General features: G+C 37.2%; 1 protein-coding gene across 1 annotated transcript in view; it reads right to left on the bottom strand.

Moving 5' to 3' along the window:
- The window catches only part of COL12A1 (collagen type XII alpha 1 chain), a 135772-nt gene that overhangs the window by 8879 nt on the left and 104903 nt on the right, over positions 1 to 21990 (bottom strand). The window contains exons 48-59 of the mRNA XM_036767144.1: positions 21757 to 21895; positions 19405 to 19547; positions 18998 to 19107; positions 16335 to 16484; positions 14697 to 14774; positions 13370 to 13456; positions 11550 to 11603; positions 9111 to 9206; positions 7537 to 7590; positions 7156 to 7209; positions 3457 to 3510; positions 1771 to 1842 (exon numbers count right to left, since the gene is read on the bottom strand). Coding sequence (XP_036623039.1) covers positions 1771 to 1842; positions 3457 to 3510; positions 7156 to 7209; positions 7537 to 7590; positions 9111 to 9206; positions 11550 to 11603; positions 13370 to 13456; positions 14697 to 14774; positions 16335 to 16484; positions 18998 to 19107; positions 19405 to 19547; positions 21757 to 21895 — 1091 coding nt within the window. The remainder of the gene's footprint in view (positions 1 to 1770; positions 1843 to 3456; positions 3511 to 7155; positions 7210 to 7536; positions 7591 to 9110; positions 9207 to 11549; positions 11604 to 13369; positions 13457 to 14696; positions 14775 to 16334; positions 16485 to 18997; positions 19108 to 19404; positions 19548 to 21756; positions 21896 to 21990) is intronic.

Here is a 21990-nt window from a genome sequence, read left to right as displayed (position 1 = left end):
GCAAATCACTTTGCCTGAATTTCTTTATTTTTAAAGTGAGGGAATTGGACTAAATTGTCTCTAAGAACACCTCCAGTTATTGATCTATTGTTCTATAAAGAATCTGTGATTAATATCACTTCCAAGATTTGGTCCTTTTAATTTAAAAAAAAATTTAATTTTAAAATTTAGATTAAAAAAAATCCATTTTATGCTCACAAGTCACTATAACCTAAAAGCAGTAAATCTTTCCTTCAAAGTTCAAGCTCTAGTAATAGAATTGCATAAAATTATTCTCTCTGGATCATAGCAAAAGTGAACAAAATTTGTGAAGTAGAAAGACTTCATGGGCTTTTGACTATGATGATTAATGTCCTGCTATGATCAGTATAAATACTGTCCACTAACTTATTCAACAATCTTTCCATTATTACTACACATACTTAATCCTACATAAACATGAGACAATATCAAACATAACCTCATCATGATAATGAACTCACATACTTTAAAGTTAGTCTAACACTGAGCACTTATGGCCAATTTTAACAGTAAGTAGCATTACAAAATTTAGGGGGAAAGCATCATTTTCTCAGCTCTGAAACTGGTATAACGCCATACATTTTTTGGTCCTTATCTATGAATTCATCAGTGTGGGGAGCTTCCACCCTGGAAACTCCCTCTACTAACGAAGGTCAGCAAATCCTCTGTAATTTATAGTCTGAGAAAGTTGTTTGGGGCACTGTTAAATTAACTATTTGACTATCATATAACCAGTATATGTCAAGGACAGGAATTAAATCCAGGCTTTCCTGCCAGACTGCTATACACTATGTCATGTTGCTAATATTTGGTTTAATAATGCCTATACTTGTATAATAAGATGGTATAATAAGTAACTGGTTTAAGCAGGTAGTAATTTGGCCGAGTGAGTAATAAGATTCTCTGATGCTCTGGCATAGGCATGGTAATTCTGTTTGTTCTATGAACTTGCATGCTATGTAGACACCATATTTACAGATGTGATAATGGTGTTGATCGGTCTTTTGAGAAGACTCAGTCCCTTTATATCTATTGCTGAACTTGGCACATCTCATGTGAACCTCAGGACTAAGTCGGAAGATCCTTATTCTAAAACATAGAAGGAAATGTCCAACTAGTCAGTCAAAGCAAATGTCTAGCTAGGCAGAAGAAATTATGTGGGAGGTAGGAAAATTCAACATTTTATCCAGTAGATGACATTGTATAAAAATAAATTAAAAGATGAACATATGCAAATTCTTTTACTCCTGGCAGTAGTCTTTGAGAGTATTTCTGAAATAGGAAAACAAATTCCAACCTGATGATAAAAAGTACTGACTATATATAGCCCTTGAAATGACTTACTGTCAAAGACTTGAAATTTGCAAACAAAGATTGGTGGGCCCTTTGTCACTATCCAGTCTTTTACTGTCTTCAGCAGCATACAATTTTAAATAAAAAGACACATTCTGCTGACCTAGCTCTTAGTGTTTATACAGTGGAGAAATATGCATCTTGGCACACACCAAAAAAAAAAAACCCACACTCCTTTTAATGAAAACCAAAGACCACAATTTCCATCCGAGAATATGTGTAACCACTCACAGAGATACTTTAGAAATGAAACTGTTGCAAATTAAGTCTGTGGGCTTAAACATGTGTTTCATACAATGAAGCAGAGATAGGATAAATATTTCAAAGCCTGGTCAATAATCCTTATTATCTGAATTCATAATGGATTGATTCTGGAAATTTAGGCCATTATCTTACTGGTCTCCCATGGTCTCCGGGTTTTCCTGGTTTTCCACTTGGACCTGTGACTCCTGGAGACCCTGGGCTGCCCTAAAATAGAAGAAAAAATGGAATGGTATGATGAACAAATAACAATCCCATGTAAAGTAAACTAATAGATTATGACTCACTTTAGAAGCTTTTAAAATACATAGCACATGACTATGTATAGAGTAGGAATAAAACAATACTGTAAGATAATAGGAAAAGCACAAAATGTTTCTGGACAGTCCTATTTTGAAGTGAAATTGTTTTAGATAGCTACATTTTCCCTTAGTTTGTAGAATAGAGTGTTTCTAGCCAATCTGGCCATAAAATGAATTTCTCTAAACTCAGTTCTTTTTCTCCCCACTTATTTCCATTAAAAAATAGTATCTGTTCTTCTGAGTTGAAAAAAGAAACTCAATGCATAAAATTGAAAACATTTAGTGAGGAAAAGATTGAAAAGGTGGTTGACCTCAAAATACATTGGGTACTATGATAGGGCTTCCGTCCTAAGCTATTCAGGAGTTAGGGACAATTCCTACTTAGTAGCTCATTTTTTTTCTCTGCCAGATTTTCCTAATTCCAAAGCTTCCCTAACATATAATTCATTCTTAACCCTATCTAGACCATGGGAATTTTTCCTGTTCCTGATGATACACAGACTTCACAATCACAGCAACCTGAAATTTCCTTTTCTTTTGATTTGGGTTGACTGTGTTTGCCATAAATGGGATGCAATATTGCTGATTACAATGCAGCCATGTCACACATGAGGTATTTCACCCTTCAATTTCTCTAAATTGCAGGACAAAGCAAATAAATGTCCTACTTCTTCAATTTTGTAAATTTAAGTTTATGAAGAATGCATAATCACTATACATTTTAAATCTCTTTATTATATGATATTAAAGCACAAGAATTTGGCCAGACAGCCTCTTAGGTACCTTCCAGCTCCAAATTTATGTTGCTATGATCCCACAAATTAAAATTCATTTAGTACAATTTTTAACATTTTCATATTTTCTAGAACTAATATCCAAATACATTTTCCATCTTTCCCTCTCTGGAAAGATTCTTCTCAGTCCAGGTCGACTTAATTATCATTTACCCAGAAGAGAAAAGAATAAATCATAGGATTTCTAAAGCAAAAGTTTTGTGAATTTTTTTTCAAAAAGTTGTAGTTGATTTGTGCTGAATTCAAGTGCCATAAATATTAGTAGGAAATAAAACATCTTCTCAAAACAAATGCCATTTGCAAAGAATGACATACTTATCAAATAAGGACATTTGAAAGTCATTGTTCTAGTAAAATATTAAATATATCTAGTATGCTCAAGCTTGCTTTATAGGGGTTATGTACACTAAAAGGACACTAATCAGAATTTGGGCTTCTCTTTCCATCCCAAATCCCAAACGTGGAGATTAGATGTTAAACAACCAAAAAAAAATCTGAATATCTTTTTCTGAAAGTTAGAAGTTTCTATGGATGTTTTAAAAATATGAATCATCTGTTGAATCTGAAGTTAATGTTATTTTAATAGACCATTGTCACAGGCACTTTTTAACACTGCGTTTGACTTTTTTTTTTCAAAGCAACCTCATTTTGGTTTGTGCCACACCATACAGGAGAAATGGATTTCACTAGGCAAGTCATTGTAGGCCTGATATTATCCTACTTACTGGTGGTCCAGGAGGGCCTCTGGGTCCCATTGCACCATCTTTTCCTGTAAAGCCCTATTTAAGAAATTAAAATAGTTACAGGTTAATGTAATCATTAAAATGAGAAAAGGAGAAGTTAATGCCAATGGCAGACATAAAGATGATTTTATTAATTATGATGACAAGAGACACAAAGACATGCTTTCCAAAGTAATTTGAATATATTATAAAAGGTAAATCATATCATCTGTTTGTGCTCATTCAGGAACAACAAATAATAAACACACCTCAAGAGTTCTAATCACACTACAACAGTCAACGAGGCTCTTTCTTTTCTAAACATAATTCATTCATTTCCCTTCTGTAGTTGTCTGATATAGACAAAAACACCCCTTTCCACAAACGTATACAGATATTGACCAGTATTGTGGACTGAGCCTAAGATCAGTCGTCTTTTAGTTTAAGTTCGATATTGGAACAAAATGAGGTACTTGTAGGTCATTCAACAATTAACAAAAGAAATTCACTTAGCCATAGCAGGAGAAGGATATTCAACAAGGAGAGACACAGAGGATACTGGGAACAGATTCAGTTGAACAAATACACTTGCTTGCATTACCCATTACCCAGCCAAATCATACCTATTACCCATTACCCATTACTATCAACCAAAAGAAATCTGGGGCCACTTAAGAATAGAGGAGACTGAAGAGACATGACCTGGCTCTTTGAGAGAGACCCTCTCTCATTCATCCTCCCCCAGGTTCTCATGGCTTCTTTTTAACTCATGTGATGAGGAAGTGACATCAACAGTTTGAGCCCTTAGTCCCCTGGCTCAACCAAATTTCAAGAAATATCTCAATGGTTGTTGTCCTTTGTTCTCAAAGAGGACCAAAATGACATCACTGTGCTAGAGTCAAGTTGCGGTTGATCAGACCAATACCTTTTAAGGAGAAAGGAGAGTAACTAGCATAGGGGGAGGAATTAAGATGTGACAACTCCTACAACAACCACAACATAAGGGAAATGAGGTCAGAGGGATTGGGGGCAGGGGAAGAGGAGAGGAATAAACATCAAGGAATTATAACAAAGGGAAAGAGATAGATGCCATCATCACAGCTGACAACTTTGTGAGAAAAAAAAATTATCACTTTTTTTGCTCTAACTACAAGACAATGTGTCAATGGACTGTTTCTTTCACTGATGTGGATTTTTATCCACAAAAGCAGTGGGATGGGAAAGCTAGTGAATGGCCCTTCCCCACCACCAAGAGAGGAATTCCCCATAGTAAGCAGTTAATTTTTTATTGGTCCATGTTTCCTAATCTAACTCTTAACGTCATGATTTGTAATCTCAATGGGTTGACTCAAAAAAAAAAAAAAGAATCAACTCTGAGAGTCAGATCATGTCTCTGCACTGTCTCCTTTATTCTCCAGTGGCCCCAGATTTCTTTTTTCTCCTTATGCTGCCAGATGGCCTTGGCCTTGAATGAGTCATCCTCTTGCACAGTTAGCAACTGCTCCCAACTATAGTCCCCTGAAATCCGGCTGAGTATTTCTGAGTCAGATCATTTCTTTTAAAGTCTTGCATGTTTTACCAAAGGAGGTTTCCTTTTCAAATTTTACAGAAAAGTAGGGATAATTTTAATAATACTTTTAGAATTTATCAATGATCTGGTTCCTCTGGGACGCATCAACCCAAGGATCCATGTTTCTTATTAGTGAGTGGATTTTACAACAGGAAATTAATTAATTTAAACTTATCTACTTCTTTTTTCAAAAATAGGCTGAAAAGTTACCCCCAAATAATCATGCGCTTAGGGGAAATTATTTTAAATCCCAGAGCATCAGTTTCACTGGAAAAGATTGTATTGTAACGCATGCACACGCACTCATACACACACATACACACACACACACACACACACTCATATACACACACCAAACAAATGGAAAACCACACCACATTCTAGAGTCATTTGATGTAATGTAAATGTTTTTTTTTTCCTGGAATCCCTCTGAGAAAGCAAAATGTGGTAATATAGCATGAACAGATCTGGTCATAGCACATTTTATTTTGCTTCTCTTCTATTACCAGTCAGAATGCTATATTTTGAGATTACTGTCATGCATTTTTTTCTTCCTGCCATATAGCTGTCTTCTTCAGGTTGCTGCCTGTGAATTGCTTTATGGAACCATTTTCCATCACAAAAATAGTGGATCTGGTTGCAAGGGCTATGCTTTTGATGCCCATGGAAGGGCTACAGACTACATTGTCTGTAGTCTTTTGTATGATAATTTTAACTATGGCTATCTTTCATTTCCAAAGATGCTCCTACTAGCAGTTCTAAGGGGTGGGGGTGGGGAGCTGTGTGTGTGAGGGTGCATAGAATGGATATAACCTATCACCCAGCTTCACATACTATGTGCACAGAAGTCAAATTTGTGGCTCTAGCTTTATTTATAGAGCGTATCATACCAACAGATCTGCTTTAGATTCCATAACTGCCTAACACATTTTTAAAAAATTATCCATGTTAAAGTATTTGGACTTGTAGCCAGAGCTAGGGTCAAACCCCACTTCTCACATGTACTAGTTGTGTTACCCTGGTCAAGTTGTTTAACCTCTGAGTCTCAATCTATTCACCTGTAAAATTAGGAGGTTGAACTAGATAGCTTCGTAAATTCTTTCTAGTTAGTTCTGCATTGATGATTCTACAATCCATGCATTCAGACTATTTTCTCCAATCTATTTTTCCTCTAACCAAAAGCATAGCTGTGTTCCTTCAAAAGCATGTACACTGGACATGATTTTCATTGCCCTTTCTTGACTCATCTGCTACCAGAAACTAAAGATGCTGTGGCAGCAAGTAAGGACCATGAACATAATTTTGACCACTTTGTATTATCCGTCCTAATGATTTACCATTGGGTAAAAGCTGACTATTATGTCCAAAAGAATCATGAAGTGATTGCCTTTAGTGTATTTATGCACACTTTTTGCACATCTAGTGGCATGTTTCACAGTTCTAGATTGTTTTGTCTCCATGGTGTACTGTTATGCAGCACTCTCCCTCCTCCACTCAATGGTAAAGCCAAAGTTTTTCTTACATACAATGCTCCATCTCCCATTTCTTTGCCTTTACCTTGGCCATTCTCTATTTGTAGAATGCATTTTCTCCTCATTTCTGCTGCATAAAATCCCTTTCTTCAAGCTGTAACTTAAATACTGCCTTCTACATGAAGTCTTTACTAATCCCTCCCCCACAACTACTACACCCTCTCTCACTAACTACTTTGGTTTTATATACTTACATTCAAACAAGTTGTCTTCCCCCTAAACTTTAAGCTGACTGAGAGCAGAGACTGTTCATTGTTTTGTCTTTTTGTCCCTAGCACCTAACACAAATTTTAATGCACTTAATTTTATTGTTAAGAGAAAGATATTCTTCTACTAGTCATTTGAAGCAACTTACCCAGAGCCCCTTTCCATCATAAACAAAGCTACTAAAGCTAAAAATTGTAATGGTTCCCATACAATCTCACCAACCATGGACCTTGGGATGGTCCAAAGCTGGATACTTCCCAATTACGTTGGGCTTTTAATTTAATAAATAACGAAGCAGCTCTTTTCTTTCTGAGCAAATTAATTTGTATTAGGTCTTAATTAATAGGCAGATTCATCTATTAAAATAGGATAATAACAAAAAAAGAAACTTACTCTATCTCCTGGGGGCCCCATGGGGCCTGGTGGGCCAGGTAAGCCTGGTGATCCCTATAAAAAAATGAACAATTTAAGTGAAACAAGGAAATTTTTCCTAATAGGAAAGCATTCTTGCACTTTTCATTGTAGATGGACACTTGTAAATGTAAAATATTTTTAAAAGTGTTGGGAGGCAGTCCTCTGGCAAGAAATCTGAAACCAGAATATCAGTTGATCAATAAATTCTTGCTGATTAAAAGTAGAGTGGGGGTTGGGGTGCACAGAGGGGAAATGATGAAGGGCAAATAGACAAACTTTAGTTTTTTAGGGACCCAAACAGCTAAATATTCAAATATTACTTGATAAGTACAGGAAGGGAAATTGCAACAATGAACTTACTGATCGGCCTGGAAGTCCTGGCTCTCCCGCATCACCTTTGACCCCTTGTCGACCCTGTAATGATCAATGAGATAGAAGTTCTAAGCCAATTTATAAAACCAAGTGAAATAAGAAGACAGAATGATCTTCACTTATGAAATTCCTGCTACTTTACAAATCCACTGTAGGCATAATGATACAAGCATCTGAGGGCATTTTTGAGAATACTGAATTAAAAGTACCTAAACCATTTTTATTGAATTATATTCTTCCAATGATGTTATCATTACTAAAGCAGATAAACCAAAGCTCTTCAAGTTATAGTAATATTGTGGCAAGTCTTTTTATGGAATAAGAAACAGAAAAAAATAATTCAATACAAATCATTGTTATAGAAAGGAAACTTGTAGAAAAATTCATTTTTATTTGATTTATTATCATTTATTTGATGCTATGGTAGAGTAATAGATCTAGAAGAAGAATAGGTTAAGAGTCTGTGACTTAATAAGGTCTCCAAGTTTATCTGTATATATGTCTTTAAAGATACCTGGGGCACAGCTTTAGCCAATCTTATTGATATAAAATAATTGAATTTACTACAATGACAAGGAATGAAAATAGAAGCCTCTCAGAAGCAGCTTTGCTTGAGATTTGATTTTTACTTTAGAGGTCTTTTACATGTGTCTTATATATATTTTATAGATATCATGTTTTACACCTTCATATTCCAATCCACTAGCTGTAGGGACAATGCATAATGACTTTACAACAACTAAACTCCTAAATGTTCTTTGCTTTATTGGGGGGAGGGAGGAAGGGAAGGAGAGAAAGGAGTAGAATCCCCCAGTGTGTAAACTCTTCTAATGAAACAGTTCCACAACTCTGTAACTTCTAGCCTTATGGAATTGCTTGAGATACTACTAAATTTGCTTGTTGTTACAATGCCATTATATGTAGGGGCCAGGGTTTGGACCTAGTTCCTTCTGACTCCAAAATTGGCCTTCTATCATCTGTGTCTACACTGCCACTATCTCAGGCATTATGTAATCTTTATGCTTAGATATTCCAATGAAAATGAAAATCTAAATTTTATAGTTCTTTTAGACTGGATCCATTTTGCCTGACACGGAGAATAAAAGCTATCTATGGAATAAAATTATGATTCATAAAATCTAGAAACTTTTTTCCAACTTGAGTTTTGCTGTTAATACAATAGGAATACATTTTGTAATTGTACATTCAACCAGAAAACAAGGATTATAGATAAACTGATTTGAGCTTTCATGGAGCTGAAAGAGATTCCATGTAATATAGGTTGTAAGAAGTCTACAGAAATTCAGGGAATTGACAGATGTGTTCATGACTTACAAGTGATGTGAAATAAGTGTCAATAATTGCACTTAAGCAGAATTACGTTAAAATATAGACACACTATTTATAAGGCTAAAGTCTTAGCCATATTGGGAAGTCAATTCACAGACTAAATGTTTAAGCTCTTGAAAAGAATTTGAGTTTCAGAAGCATCGTGGAAAGTGTTGTGGCTAAATTCAATATTAAATGTACCAGGTTCACAAAATACAGCTAAGTTTACTCACTTGTTCTCCTGGAATTGAGAGTCCGTTGGGTCCCTGAGGACCTGGGGGACCCTGGGGACCTGGGGGACCAGAATCACCACGAGGACCTGGGGGCCCCTTAAATAAACAAAGAAAAACAAAAAAATCAGTGGCTGTGTTATTTGGCTCATCACCTTCAAAATCTGCATTTGTCAGAAATTTGTTTTTATAACTCAAAAGACATCAATCAAATCAGTTTTGAAAGAAGACCTTTGAAGTTTGCATCAGTTCCCCTAGGTCTTTACTGATGATAATACCCATCCCTCTCCTCATCATTCATGCCTCCTTTTCCTGTTTGCAAAGAAAATACAGCTGATGCTACAGTAAATTAATTAAGTTTCAATAAATACCTTAATAGAAGAGGACTGAGGAAGAGAAACAAAGTGTATCAAATATAAACCTAATCTTAGGCAAGGGTTGGTTTCCTTGAGCTTTATTTTGATTTCTCCTTGGAATTATTGATTAAACAATAAATCATTAAATATTCATTGAGAGTCTATTCTCTACAGGACACTAGTATACATGAAAGTTCGATTTTAAGAACACTGGTCTCCTACTCATGCATTGGTTGATCTGACCTACTAATTAGCTTGTTAGAATTGATGACCTAACAAAGGCAATCTAAGGCTATCATAAGATCTCAAGATTATAGATTAAGAGCTAGAAAAGACCTCAGAGGTTATCTTCTAAGACTCTTCTTTTTATAAAAGATAACTGGAGAGGGTAAATAACTTGACACAGCCATACAAGCAGTAAAAAGCAGAGCCAAGATTTGAACCCTAGGCCCTCTGAAATCCAATTCCACATTATCCTATTATTCATGCTTTTTGCAATAATCATTTCATTGTAACAGAAGCTTTCCTAGTATTCACAGGAAACATTTCTCTAAGGAATTCAAATTCTCTTATTAAAATTAATTTTGTATTAGAAAACAAAAGATGATTATGATCCCATAGTTAGATCAGGTTCTGTAAGCTCTTTTGGTAGAAACCTGGAGCCCTTTGTGCCAAAATAAATATATCCATCTTTATACATATGTTGATTTGTCTCATAAAACCTCACTAGAGGTGAATCGCATTATAAACAATGACTCACGAGCATTGGAGGCCATTAGAGCTAATATCCAGGCTCTCATATTTCCTCCTTCTTGAACCTCCATCATAAAAGTTATGGCAACTCCAGAGGATCACCCCTTGGGCCTCCTTACCTCTTCTTGTTGTTATTCACTCATTTCAATCATGTCTGACTCTTCATGACCCTAATTGAGTTTTTATCGCAAAGATACTATAAGGGTTTGCCATTTCCTTTTCCAGCTCATTTTACAGATGAGGAACTGGGGGCAAACAGGATTAAGTGACTTGCCCAGGGTCACACAATTAGTAAGTGGCTGAGGCCAGAATTGAACTCAGGAAGATGACTCTTCCTGAATCCAGGCCCAGCATTCTATCCACTGTATCACCCTGCTTCCTTAACTAAATTATTGCATTTATTTGGCATCAATCTTCCCCAGCCCATGCCTGGCTTTGCTGCTGCCATACTTTCATTCTCTTCTTGTTACCTTAACTCTCCCCCATCTCACACTCCATGTCCTTCAAGGCCAGATCTCTGCCTTCCAAAATGACATCTGCTCAAATCTGGGTACTAATTGACCAGCTAATGAGTAAAGGTTAAACTAAGAGGGGCTCATGGCCTTCCCTCCAATTCTTGTGTCACACTTGTATAAACCTTCTGAAGACAATAAAGAAACATTTCTGGCCTTCACTGTGTTTTATTGATTGGTATGAATTAAATGAAATTACTTTTAAATGTATAAGACATTTGAGATGAGGTCCCTGAGGACTTCTCACATCAACTACAACATCTATATAGCATGAGCTGATTTTTCAAGGATATTCCAAAAATATTTCTTAGTGGCTCTTTCCCATTAGAATGTTGACAATCCTTGCCTCAATTAATGCTGCAGGTTGAATTCTAGCTCTATCCTGTCTTTGGACTCCATCCAAATAAATTCTACACTTAGTGGACAAAGTTAACAACAGTTTGGTTATAATGACTTTTACTGAAAGTACTAGGTCCTCGTCATATACCGTATGGCCTCTCCAACCTACCTCCTGTCCTGAGCATTCATTCAAATACTATGAGTCCCTTCCCTCCCTCTCATTGTCATTTCTGTTGAAAATAAATAGCAACTAACTTGAACTTCTAGTGCCTAGTGTCAAGTTTTGTACTTTTAAAAAGTACTTTTGTACTCAAGAATGGCCTAAGTCACCATCACAAAATCCTGATAAGAAAATTATAAATGATAATTATGCTGTGGTAACTTGTCTAAAGTCATACATCACAGTGATGGCATTTTAAACCAATAATTCAACTAAAAAAGATAGACAAAAACATTTAAGTAGAATTTAAATAGATACTTACAATTGCTCCATTAATTCCTCTTTCTCCTCTGGGGCCTTTGGCACCAGGACCACCCTAAAATATGCATATTGTATATTATTATATTGTTTCTGTATCTATATAAAGAAAAACATAATAATACTTATGTAAACAACCTTAAAGAAGTTGTCACTGCAGTAAAGTCTAAAACATCACCATTCTTGACCAAAAAGGACTCAAAGCAAAAATTTAAGACATAGAAGTCAAGGAAATAAGTATTTCCCCATGTTACGAATCTTAGTTTTACATTTTTACATACATACACTGTTAATAGAGTTTAAAAACTAATCTAAGAATTGTTGGGAAAAAAGCAAACATTGCCTAAAAGGCAAGAAAACATAATGTACTGTTTTTGAAAAACCTATTAGACAAAAATAAATTGGGCAGTTAAATCTTTTAAGAAAAGATTAACCTGATTTTAATCTCTAAGTAACCCAAAGTGGTGCAACTCCACCAATGAGAATCTATACATCTCCAAAAAGTAGAGGCAATGATCATGAAGGCCTATAATACACAATTATCTCATAGGGTAAAAAACTAAAAACAATTAACAATAATCTCCAGTGCTTTAATAGGTATGTAATCTCAAGGATTTGGGTATTTCCTTCAACAATGTAGATTGTAACACATCCATAACCTACTCATCCTAGGTCAACTTTTGTCCATATCATCTCATAAGACCAAAGAACAAAATCCACATTTACCATAAAGATCTATGTCACTGCTTATATGAGCATAGCATTCAGTGGCTAACCCAAGGTTATAAGTATTAGAGGCAGGATTTGAGGCTAGATCCTCTATATTACACTCCTCCTTTGGTTTATATCACTTCATATCTATAATTTGATACTTTATAGTCTATAGTAAGAGTTCTTAAACTAGGGTCTATGAATTTTATGTATACATATATATTTGATACCTTGCAACAAAATTGCTTTCCTTTGTCATGCTATGTATTTTATTTTATGCATTTAAAAACGATAATTCTGAGAAGGGGTTCATAGGTTTCACTAGACTGCCAGAGGGAGCCATGACACCAAAAAAATGTAAAGAATCTCTTGATCTATATATGTATTTGACACGTAAAAGGCAAATGTTCTAGATTTAAAGTGATCTGTGCACAGCTCAGCCTCTCTACAGGACTTGTCCAGGGAGTTTTTTAGAACATCTTGAAGAATCTTTTAAGGCATTACAATGACCAGGGGTAAAGCAAATCTACATTTTTTAAAGTCTAAGCATTTGAATGTGTTCTGGATTGAATAAAAAGGTGTCAGGAAGATGAATTCTAATTCCAGAGTCAAAGTATCTTTGATCCAGCTATCCTCCACTACAGATACATGAATCTAATACCAAAGGACATGTGCTGCTGAGCTGGCAGCCTTGAAAGACTTAAGAACTCTGAGGACTGCAGTGTCCAAGCAGGATTTCAAGGATCAGGAATGAAGAATGAGATCCACCACCTGACAGAGAGGTGAAAGTTTAAATATGCAGAATGAGACACACATTTTTGACATGGCCTACCTGGGAATCTGTTTTGCTTTAATATACCTATTTTGTAACAAGGTTGCTTGTTTTTTAATTTTTGGAGGTGGAAGGAAGGACAAGGAAAAGGGGAATGGAAAGCAGGAAGAAGAAAATGATTATTAATTGAAAAATGTTAATTAAAAAAAGGAAAGCAACCTGAGCAGAGTCAGGCAGGAGGGTAGCCTGTGTTTTTGAATGACTTCATTTTTCCAAAAGAAAAATCATATCTACAATTTTAAAAAGAAAAACTATATAAATGCTTTTTTATATTTCCTTACCGCTGGTCCAGGTGGTCCAGGAGGTCCAACACTGTCCTGGGTACATGTGCAAGCATTTGGAAAAGCTGGGCATTTTGCTTCATCTCTCTGGATTATTGAGAACAGTAATCAGCCATTAGGAAAAAAAAAATAAACCATATTTCCCTCTCCATAACTTACACAAACAAGGGAGTCAATTCCCCAACTTTAAATGACAAAGATTTAATTATCATAATAAATGATCATGAGAATTCATGTCTGACTCTCAAATGATATTTCTTTGTTATATTGTTTTCTTTAAGAAACCTTACAAGACAAAGCAACACCTCTGAGAAAAACATTCAGAATCACTAGTAATTTAGTGTAATTTTTCTCTGACCCAGTGTTCTCTGCCTTGTTGCTCAGTCATTTCAGTCATGTCTGACTCTTCATGACCCCATTTGGGGTTTCCTTGGCAAAGATATTGGAGCGGTTTGCCATTTCCTTCTCTAGCTCATTTTACAGATGAGGATACTAAGGCAAACAAGGTTAAGTGACTTGTCCAGGGTCACAAAGCTAATAAGTATCTAGGGTCAGATTTGAATTCATGAAGAGGAGTCTTCCTGATTCCAGGTCTGGGGCTCTATCCAATGCACCACCTAGCTGCCCTAGCTGTGATTTTATACTCAGCTTTGCATTCCCAAAGTTCAAAACACATCATAAAATGCTACATTTAGAGTGGAAAAGGGCCTTAGAAAACATCTAGTCCAATCCTCTCCTTTTGCAGATGAGGAAATTGAGACCCTGAGAAGCTAATTAACTTGCCAAGCAAAGTCACATAGGTAGTAAATATGTGAGGCAGGATTTGAAATCAGGTCCTCTGACTCCTCCAATCAATGCTCTTTCTGCTTGAACATGACGATACTATAACCATTGTAACTGTCACTTGCATAAACATGAGTTCTTTCCTCAAACTGAAATTTGATTCATTTTTGTTATTTAAAAATAATTGAAACCTAATGAGAAGGTAATTTATTCAACAAATTCATGCCAGCGTTTTACAAGCAGAAAAGAACGTTTAGCATTAGTGGAAATCTGGGGATTGGGTGAGGCTTTTCTACTTAATCCACTGCAATGCTTCTTGAGAATTTCCAAATATGGGCTTACATAGTCTCAGCTGGAAAGGGAGGGGTCACATCAAACACTAGCATGAACCATGATAGCTGATAAAGGCACAAGCTGTTGCATATTCCTGGGTTTCCTATTTGCTGATAACAGTTGCTGAGTGTTACTTTCCCAATACAACTTCTCACTGTCAGCAGGATTTACTGTTAATATTTTTGACAGCATCCAGTTCAGGACTACTTACCCTTGCAGGGATGTCACAGCATCTGTCCCTACTGGTCCACACTGGGCTGCACACTATGTCAAAATTCTGGATTTGGAACTGCAAAACAACCATATCCACTAAGTACTTTTTTTTGTTATTCACTGGAGACTGCAAACATTTCAGATTTCAACGTCTCCTCAGAGCCAAAATTGAGACTTCGCCAGCTTCTTGGATGAACGTTTACAAGTGTTCTACTTCATAAGTAATGTGCTCCTGTTTTCTCAGGGGGGTGGGGGAGGAAATTCCCTCCAGTTTCTTAAAATAAATAAACACCCATACTTCAGAAGAAGTAGAAAGTCAAGCCAAATGCTCCTGATGAACTCCGGCTCCTGGTCCTGGTTTGTGGCCAAAGAGAAATGTTTCTCAAGAAGTGAAAAAGGGCTTTAATAGCTAGTGTATTCCAATTCATCTAACTGAACAAAGAGAATTGCAAGGTTCTTCCTTAGGGCAGACTGAGATCTATTAATACTGTATTACATGAAAATCCTACCTTCATACAGGAAGACAATCTCCAAAAAAAATTCTCTTTAAACAAAAATATAGGTTGATTGGGCATATTCTCATTTTTAAAAGGCTCATGTTATACTTTTAACACTATGATTTAAAATCTCCACAATTCCATGATAGGTATAAACTAAAGCTGTGATTTCATTGGTATAGGGAACTCCCAGGTGAGGTAATCCCCTTTACAAAAGCAGGTCAGCACCTTCTAGACAACTTAAAGTGTTAAAGAGTTGCCTAGAGCAGTGAATGCTTCAGTGACTTGCCCAGGGTCACACAGCCAGTATGTGTCAGAGACAGGACTTGAACCTTTCTGACTTTGAGGCAGCTCTCTTATCAATTAAAACATGCTGCCTTTGCATGTCATGATACAATAACAAAATTCTATACTACTCAGTTCTTGAAACAGACAGCTCATATTCTTTGTGACACTGTAATTCAGGGAAACCAAGGTGAATTTATTTTTAAAGCAATATACATGTTCTCTAAAAATTACTATGAATTTAATGAGACCAATCTGCTTCAAGACTCAAGGTCATCTTTTTTTAAAGTGGAACACTAGAACTGGTTTACAAGGAAGTAGAAAAAACCACAATCTACACAGAAATCAATAATTCATGTCTAGGAGGTACATGTTAACGAACTCAACAAAACCTCCTTCTCCCTGGGAGTACTTTCAGTAAAAATGATTACTAACTTTAGGAGATAAGTAACTTCTTGTAAGGCTACATTAGGGTCTAATGAAAGTGAAAAAGTAAGGCTCCATAATATTAAAGACATAATAATATGAAATGAAAAAATACTATATAATCTTTTATTAACTAAGATTATCTCTTAGAACCAAGGCAATAGTATAACTTAATTTCAATCAACTGAGGCATTTGGACATCAAGTCAAGGTGTGACCTAACTTGGGAATGTTTGGGGATTTTTCTCTGCTGTGATGCCTAGAGATCTTAGCTAGTATACCATGATTAAATAAATTACTGTTTTATCCACAGCACATCTGCCCATTGAAAATTATTCCAAATGTGTATTCACTGAGTGACTTAAAGAAATGCAATTTCAACATTAAAATATACTGAGGCACCACATGAAATAGAAACATGGTACTTACTGCAGCCGATTTCCTTTCACCTTTAATAAGCTTTCCAAGAATTTCATAACCATCAGTTGTGATGTTACCAGCTTCCTTGATGTCCTTCTCTACAATTTCATAGCAGTCTATAAAAATCTTAACGCTTTTTGAAGTCACTACAATATGAACCTGAAGAGAAAAATACATTTAATGATGAAATTACTATTTTGTCACATTATCTGTTTTACTGTGAAACAGTGTGCTATGCTGAGACTCAGAGAATGTTTAAGGTAAAGGGACCTGACGCATCATTGGTCATCAGTGAGGAAACTGAAGCCCAGAGAGGGGAAGTGATTTGCTTGGTGACACAAATAGTGGAAGACCCAAGACTAGAACACAAATCTCCTAAGGCCCTTTCTTCTATAAATATGCCTGGTTTTCACCTGGATCAGAACTTGCTTATTATCTATTATCTCTAAAGAACTTGGATAATTTCATGATTTATTTCTTATATTTATTCCTTTTATTGAACTGAATTTTCAAATAGCAATTTCCCAAATTTCTGCAATGTAAACTTTCTTCTACATTCAAGGAAACTGAACTAAACTGTTGGGAAGGTCAATAACTGGTCCAGGAATGCAAAAGCATTGAGTGCCAGGTTCAGAGTAGAATTCCCAGGTACTGAGTGACTGACTTACCAATTATCCCAGCGATTTTCAGGTTCTTTTGTATTTTATCTGCATCTGATTATAATAACTCACATTTTAACAGTTCTTCATGGTTTTCAAAGAAATTTCCATGCCGCAACCTTATGTATAAGCAACATCCAGGTTGTCATGGTTATACAAAGTTTTCTTAATCTAATGTTCAGAAACGTCTTTCTAATTAACAATTGATGAATATGGGATTGTATATTTGGTCACATTGCTATATTTTTGTTTATTATTAACAACTCATTTTATGCCCTTTTATAAGTTCTGAACACATTACAAAAAAAATCATTTTGTATCCCGCCAACATAAAAAGTCCTATAAAAACTTTAGTCTCTTTCACTATAGGCCTCTCTGAAATAATACTGATATTCTCTTGGTGATCTAAAATGAAGTAAAACACATGGATATAACATTAAATTGCTATTCCATAAAAACCACAAGCTAAGAAACAGCCCTATTTCTAAATACCCACTACTCAGTTACAAGAAGATTACAATCTCATCAAATGTCCAGAATAAGTGTGGTTAAAAAAAACATAATTTTAAAAAGTCTGTCTCAGCAAGATACACAAATCTAAGTGTAATGGACATATCCAAGTGCCAAATGATTTCTTATGAAATTTGCCAGGTTCGGGGCAGCTAAGTGGCAAAGTGAGTAGAGCACCGGACCTGGAGTCAGGAAGACCTGAGTTCAAATACGGCCTCAGACACTTGACACACTCACTAGCTGTGTGACCTTGGACAAGTCACTTAACCCCAATTGCCCTGCCTTCCCCACTCAAAAAAAAAAAGAAAGAAATCTGCCAGGTCCAACATCTTTCACCAAGGACAGCTCTGCTATATCCAACAGCAAATGCCAAAATAAAATGTACTTTCCTGAAGAGGCTAATGCCTCTTCAGGACTTCAGGACTGCACTTTTCTATGAGGGCCAGTAAGTTATTGAAGAGATAGAAAAACAGAACGATCCAGTATAGATACTTATATTCACAAATTCCACCCCCCACTAATTTGCTTTTGGGTCCTCGTTAATGAGAAGTCCTTATTGTACACAGAGGATTCTTTGAATGTCCCTGAAGGAGATCCAATAATCTGATTCACGAGAAAGAGACAGAGACAGAGGGAGACAGATACAGAGAGAGACAGATAAAGAGACAGAGACAGAAAGAGACAGAGAGGGACAGAGACAGAGTAGAAGAATAAGAAGTGCCCAAAATCACTAGATGAAGGTCCATCAGTTTTCACTTTGGAATCACATTTGACTAGAAATTGCAAATATTTTATGGATGAGGATCATTCTGTACACCATTCTTAAGGAATTTTACACAGCTAGTGAAACAGGAGGTATTGCCATTTACTTTAGAGTACAGATAGGCATCATTAAAAATGATAGATTCCTTATTCATTTTTTATTTTCATTTTTAAACATTTCCAAATTCCACATACTTCATTTTTCACTAATATTATGTGCATACCATACAAATCTAACAAATCCTCTCCTATATTCTGTGGCTATGTCCTGAAAAACTTTAGATGGTTAATTCTGACTACCAAACAGACAAGAAGTAAGCATCCTCTGAACATCAGACAAAATACTTCTGTGTGGTTATCAGTTCTGCTGTCACATAAACTAAGCATGACACAGCTGGAAAAACAATTGTGTTTGTGTGTGGGGAAAACAATTCTTATTCAAAACTTTTAGGTTGCTTTTAGATTCATTATTGTTTCTTTGGATTGACTGAAAAATGTCCAATCTATATTTCACAGACATCCACTACCTTTCCATAAATGGGAAAAAAGCAGACACTGTGCTTTAAAAATGTTAAAAGGTCAATAGTCCAAGAAAAAGAGATGCCTGCTCCACATTTAGACATAGCTATAGTTCTGCCAACCCAACATGAGCATCCATGAAATTCCAAAAGAGAAATAAGGTACATTTTTAAGTCATATTCTCTTCTGCAAAATAACACTTATGTAACCTTAAATGTTTACCTTGTGAAAACTTCCATAAAACAGTGTCTTCACTTCATCTGTGTCAAAAGTTACTGTCTGAACCTCACCCCTCACATCTTTGTTAAAGAATGACAACGTCTTACTGGAAGCTGTAGTCAATACAAAATTAAGGATTACGTTAAAAGATATGTTGCCAATCATTAAATCAATTAAGCACATAAATAGGAAAACTTTTGCTTTTGAGATTTAGCAAAATCATAATTGCTGGAAACAGTTCAAATGCTGCATTGGTTTGAAATGATGTTAAATGCTCTTGATACTCTAGATTTTCAAAACTTTAAATCTGGAATCATGTACCAAATGAAATCAGTTGGGAAAAAGTAAATTATCATAAGCAATTTAAAATCTCAATTCATAGGTTTTTCATTAAGCAAAATCTTCCTTACGGTCTGCAACCACTCCAACTTGAGGCTTGTAATCTCTGTCTGTTATTTGCCAAATTGCAAATGGATCGCTGGGGCTTTCTGGAAGAAGTCGGAATAACAGGATAATCGTGTATGATGGGGGTAAGCCATCTGGATGTAGGTCTCTGTTAAGTAAACAACAAAGCATCTCTTACTAAACAGATGCAAATTTTTAAATATTGGGGCTGGCAAATACCGGGACTAAGGGAAGGGGAGGGGAGGGAAGGGGAGGGGACAGGAAGGGAAGAAGGGAGGAGAGGGGGGGAAAGGAGAAGGGAGGGGAGGGGGTAGGGGAGAAGGGAGGGGAGAAGGGAGGGAAGGGGAGGGGAGAAGGGAGGGAAGGGGAGGGCAGAGGAGGGGAAGGGAGAGGGGAGGAAGGGGAGGAAGAGGGAAGGGGAGGGGACAGGGAAGGGAAGAAGGGAGGGGAGGGGAGGAAGAGGGAAGGGGAGGGGACAGGGAAGGGAAGAAGGGAGGGGAGGGGAGGAAGGGAGAAGGGAGGGGAGGGGGGAGGGGAGAAGGGAGGGGAGAAGGGAGGGAAGGGGAGGGGAGAAGGGAGGGAAGGGGAGGGCAGAGGAGGGGAAGGGAGAGGGGAGGGAAGGGGAGGAAGAGGGAAGGGGAGGGGACAGGGAAGGGAGAAGGGAGGGGAGGGGAGGAAGAGGGAAGGGGAGGGGACAGGGAAGGGAAGAAGGGAGGGGAGGGGAGGAAGGGAGAAGGGAGGGGAGGGGGGAGGGGAGAAGGGAGGGAAGGGGAGGGCAGAGGAGGGGAAGGGAGAGGGGAGGGGAGGGGAGGGGAGGAGAGGGGAGGGAAGGGGACAGGGAAGGGAAGAAGGGAGGGGAGGGGAGGAAGGGAGAAGGGAGGGGAGGGGGGAGGGGAGAAGGGAGGGAAGGGGAGGGGACAGGAGGGGAAGGGAGAGGGGAGGTAAGGGGAGGGGAGGGCAGGGGAGGGGAGGGGAGGGGAGAAGGGAGATAAGGGGAGGGGAGGGGAGGGGAGGGGAGGTTCTTTAATAACTGGACTAGTTTGGTTGGCATTCAGGACAAACAACCGTGTACAAATGCTGCTGTACAGAAAATAACATGATAATGAAGTGCCAGCATAATTGTCATTTTCAAGGTGGTCTTGTAAACTATTTAACTGCAGACCAAGAACTTCAGAGGCAATGTAGTATAGTGGATGGAAGGGAGTACTTGGAATCCTGCCTCAGACACTCACTATGTGACCCTGAGCAAGTGACTTTGGACTTCAAGAACTATTAAACCAATCCCCTCATTTTAAAGAAGAGGAAATTGAGGTCTGAAGAAGTAAAATGACTTTCTTTTGACCTTGACCACAGTCCAGCAAAGTTAAACCATGTAGCTCTATAATAAAAGAGGAATATGGAGGTGCTGAGGCATAATGATGCTATTGCCACTTTCTCTAAGAAAATTAGCTCAAGTTTTAGTGCATAAATTTGTCAACCACACTCCTAGTGAGTTTTAAATTTCACCTTTAATTTTCTACCTAGGTCCAAAGTTCAAAAAGTTCTATTTCTGCTTGTTCTGTCCTCTCCTTGAGGTGCCAAGCACGCATTTTTTCAACATGAAAAACTTTTCATTTTCATTTTCTAGTGGTCATGTTAGCCAGTTGCAAGCTTTCACCAAGGAAAATAACAAAATCCAGGGCTAACCAACAAATTGTAGCCATTGTGTCCAACAAAAACTAACCACAGCGTGTCAGTCCGTGGAAATCTAGGCTACCACCACCCCCTATTCCTTTGGCAAGCTAAGATAACTAAAAAGAAAGAATGGCCTCATGGAAGAGACTGGAAAAATTAATTGAACCTGGTATGCCCTGGTAATGATAAAACTACTCTTCCTGCCATAACTGTCTCTCTTCATCTAAACTATTCAGCCTAAATAAAGGAGGGCTGACCCTCACACTAACTAGTCTTAAATTTTACAGGGTCACCAACTGAATGGCAAACAAGAAGGCCTGAACTTTTGAGGGTGAGCTGAAACTGCATTAGAAGGGTAAGGAGGCTCAGTTTTGATGCCAAAACCACAAGCGCAGTAATCAAAATGGAAAAGACCCTCCAGCAAACTCTCAGTGGAGACACAAGGTCACCATGTCCACACAGGAAGAGGATAAACCATAACAAACTTGCACAGGCTCTCTTCAACTCACAAAGTTTGTCAGACTTAAGTAAGCCATAGGTCAGGGTTGTGTAGGCCTCAGGAAGAAGTGGATGGCTTTTAATTTGACGCCCTGGTTTCCAAGAAACATGAAGAAATCCTTCTTTCCTTTGTGTATTCCAATCCCATCCCCCGCCCCCCAAAAATTTATCATTGCCAAACTTACACTGTAGGCTGACTCACAAAGGCATTCTTTTGGAGTCTATAAGCTGGATAGCTGGGAAAAGACCCAGACTCTAGGGATACTCCTGGTACAGTAGCAAAGTTCTTCTCTGTTAGATTATAGGCCTCCAGCATCTTGAAACCTTTACATTAGATAAGAAAAATAATTACTAAAATATGTAGAAATGTATTATCTATTCTTATGGTTAAATCCCCAAATACTGAAATGACAAAGGAA

Source organism: Trichosurus vulpecula, chromosome 7 (assembly GCF_011100635.1).
Source record: "Trichosurus vulpecula isolate mTriVul1 chromosome 7, mTriVul1.pri, whole genome shotgun sequence".
Taxonomy (NCBI): domain Eukaryota; kingdom Metazoa; phylum Chordata; class Mammalia; order Diprotodontia; family Phalangeridae; genus Trichosurus; species Trichosurus vulpecula.
Note: the sequence above shows the minus strand (reverse complement) of the source record. Positions and strands in the feature narration are given on the sequence as shown.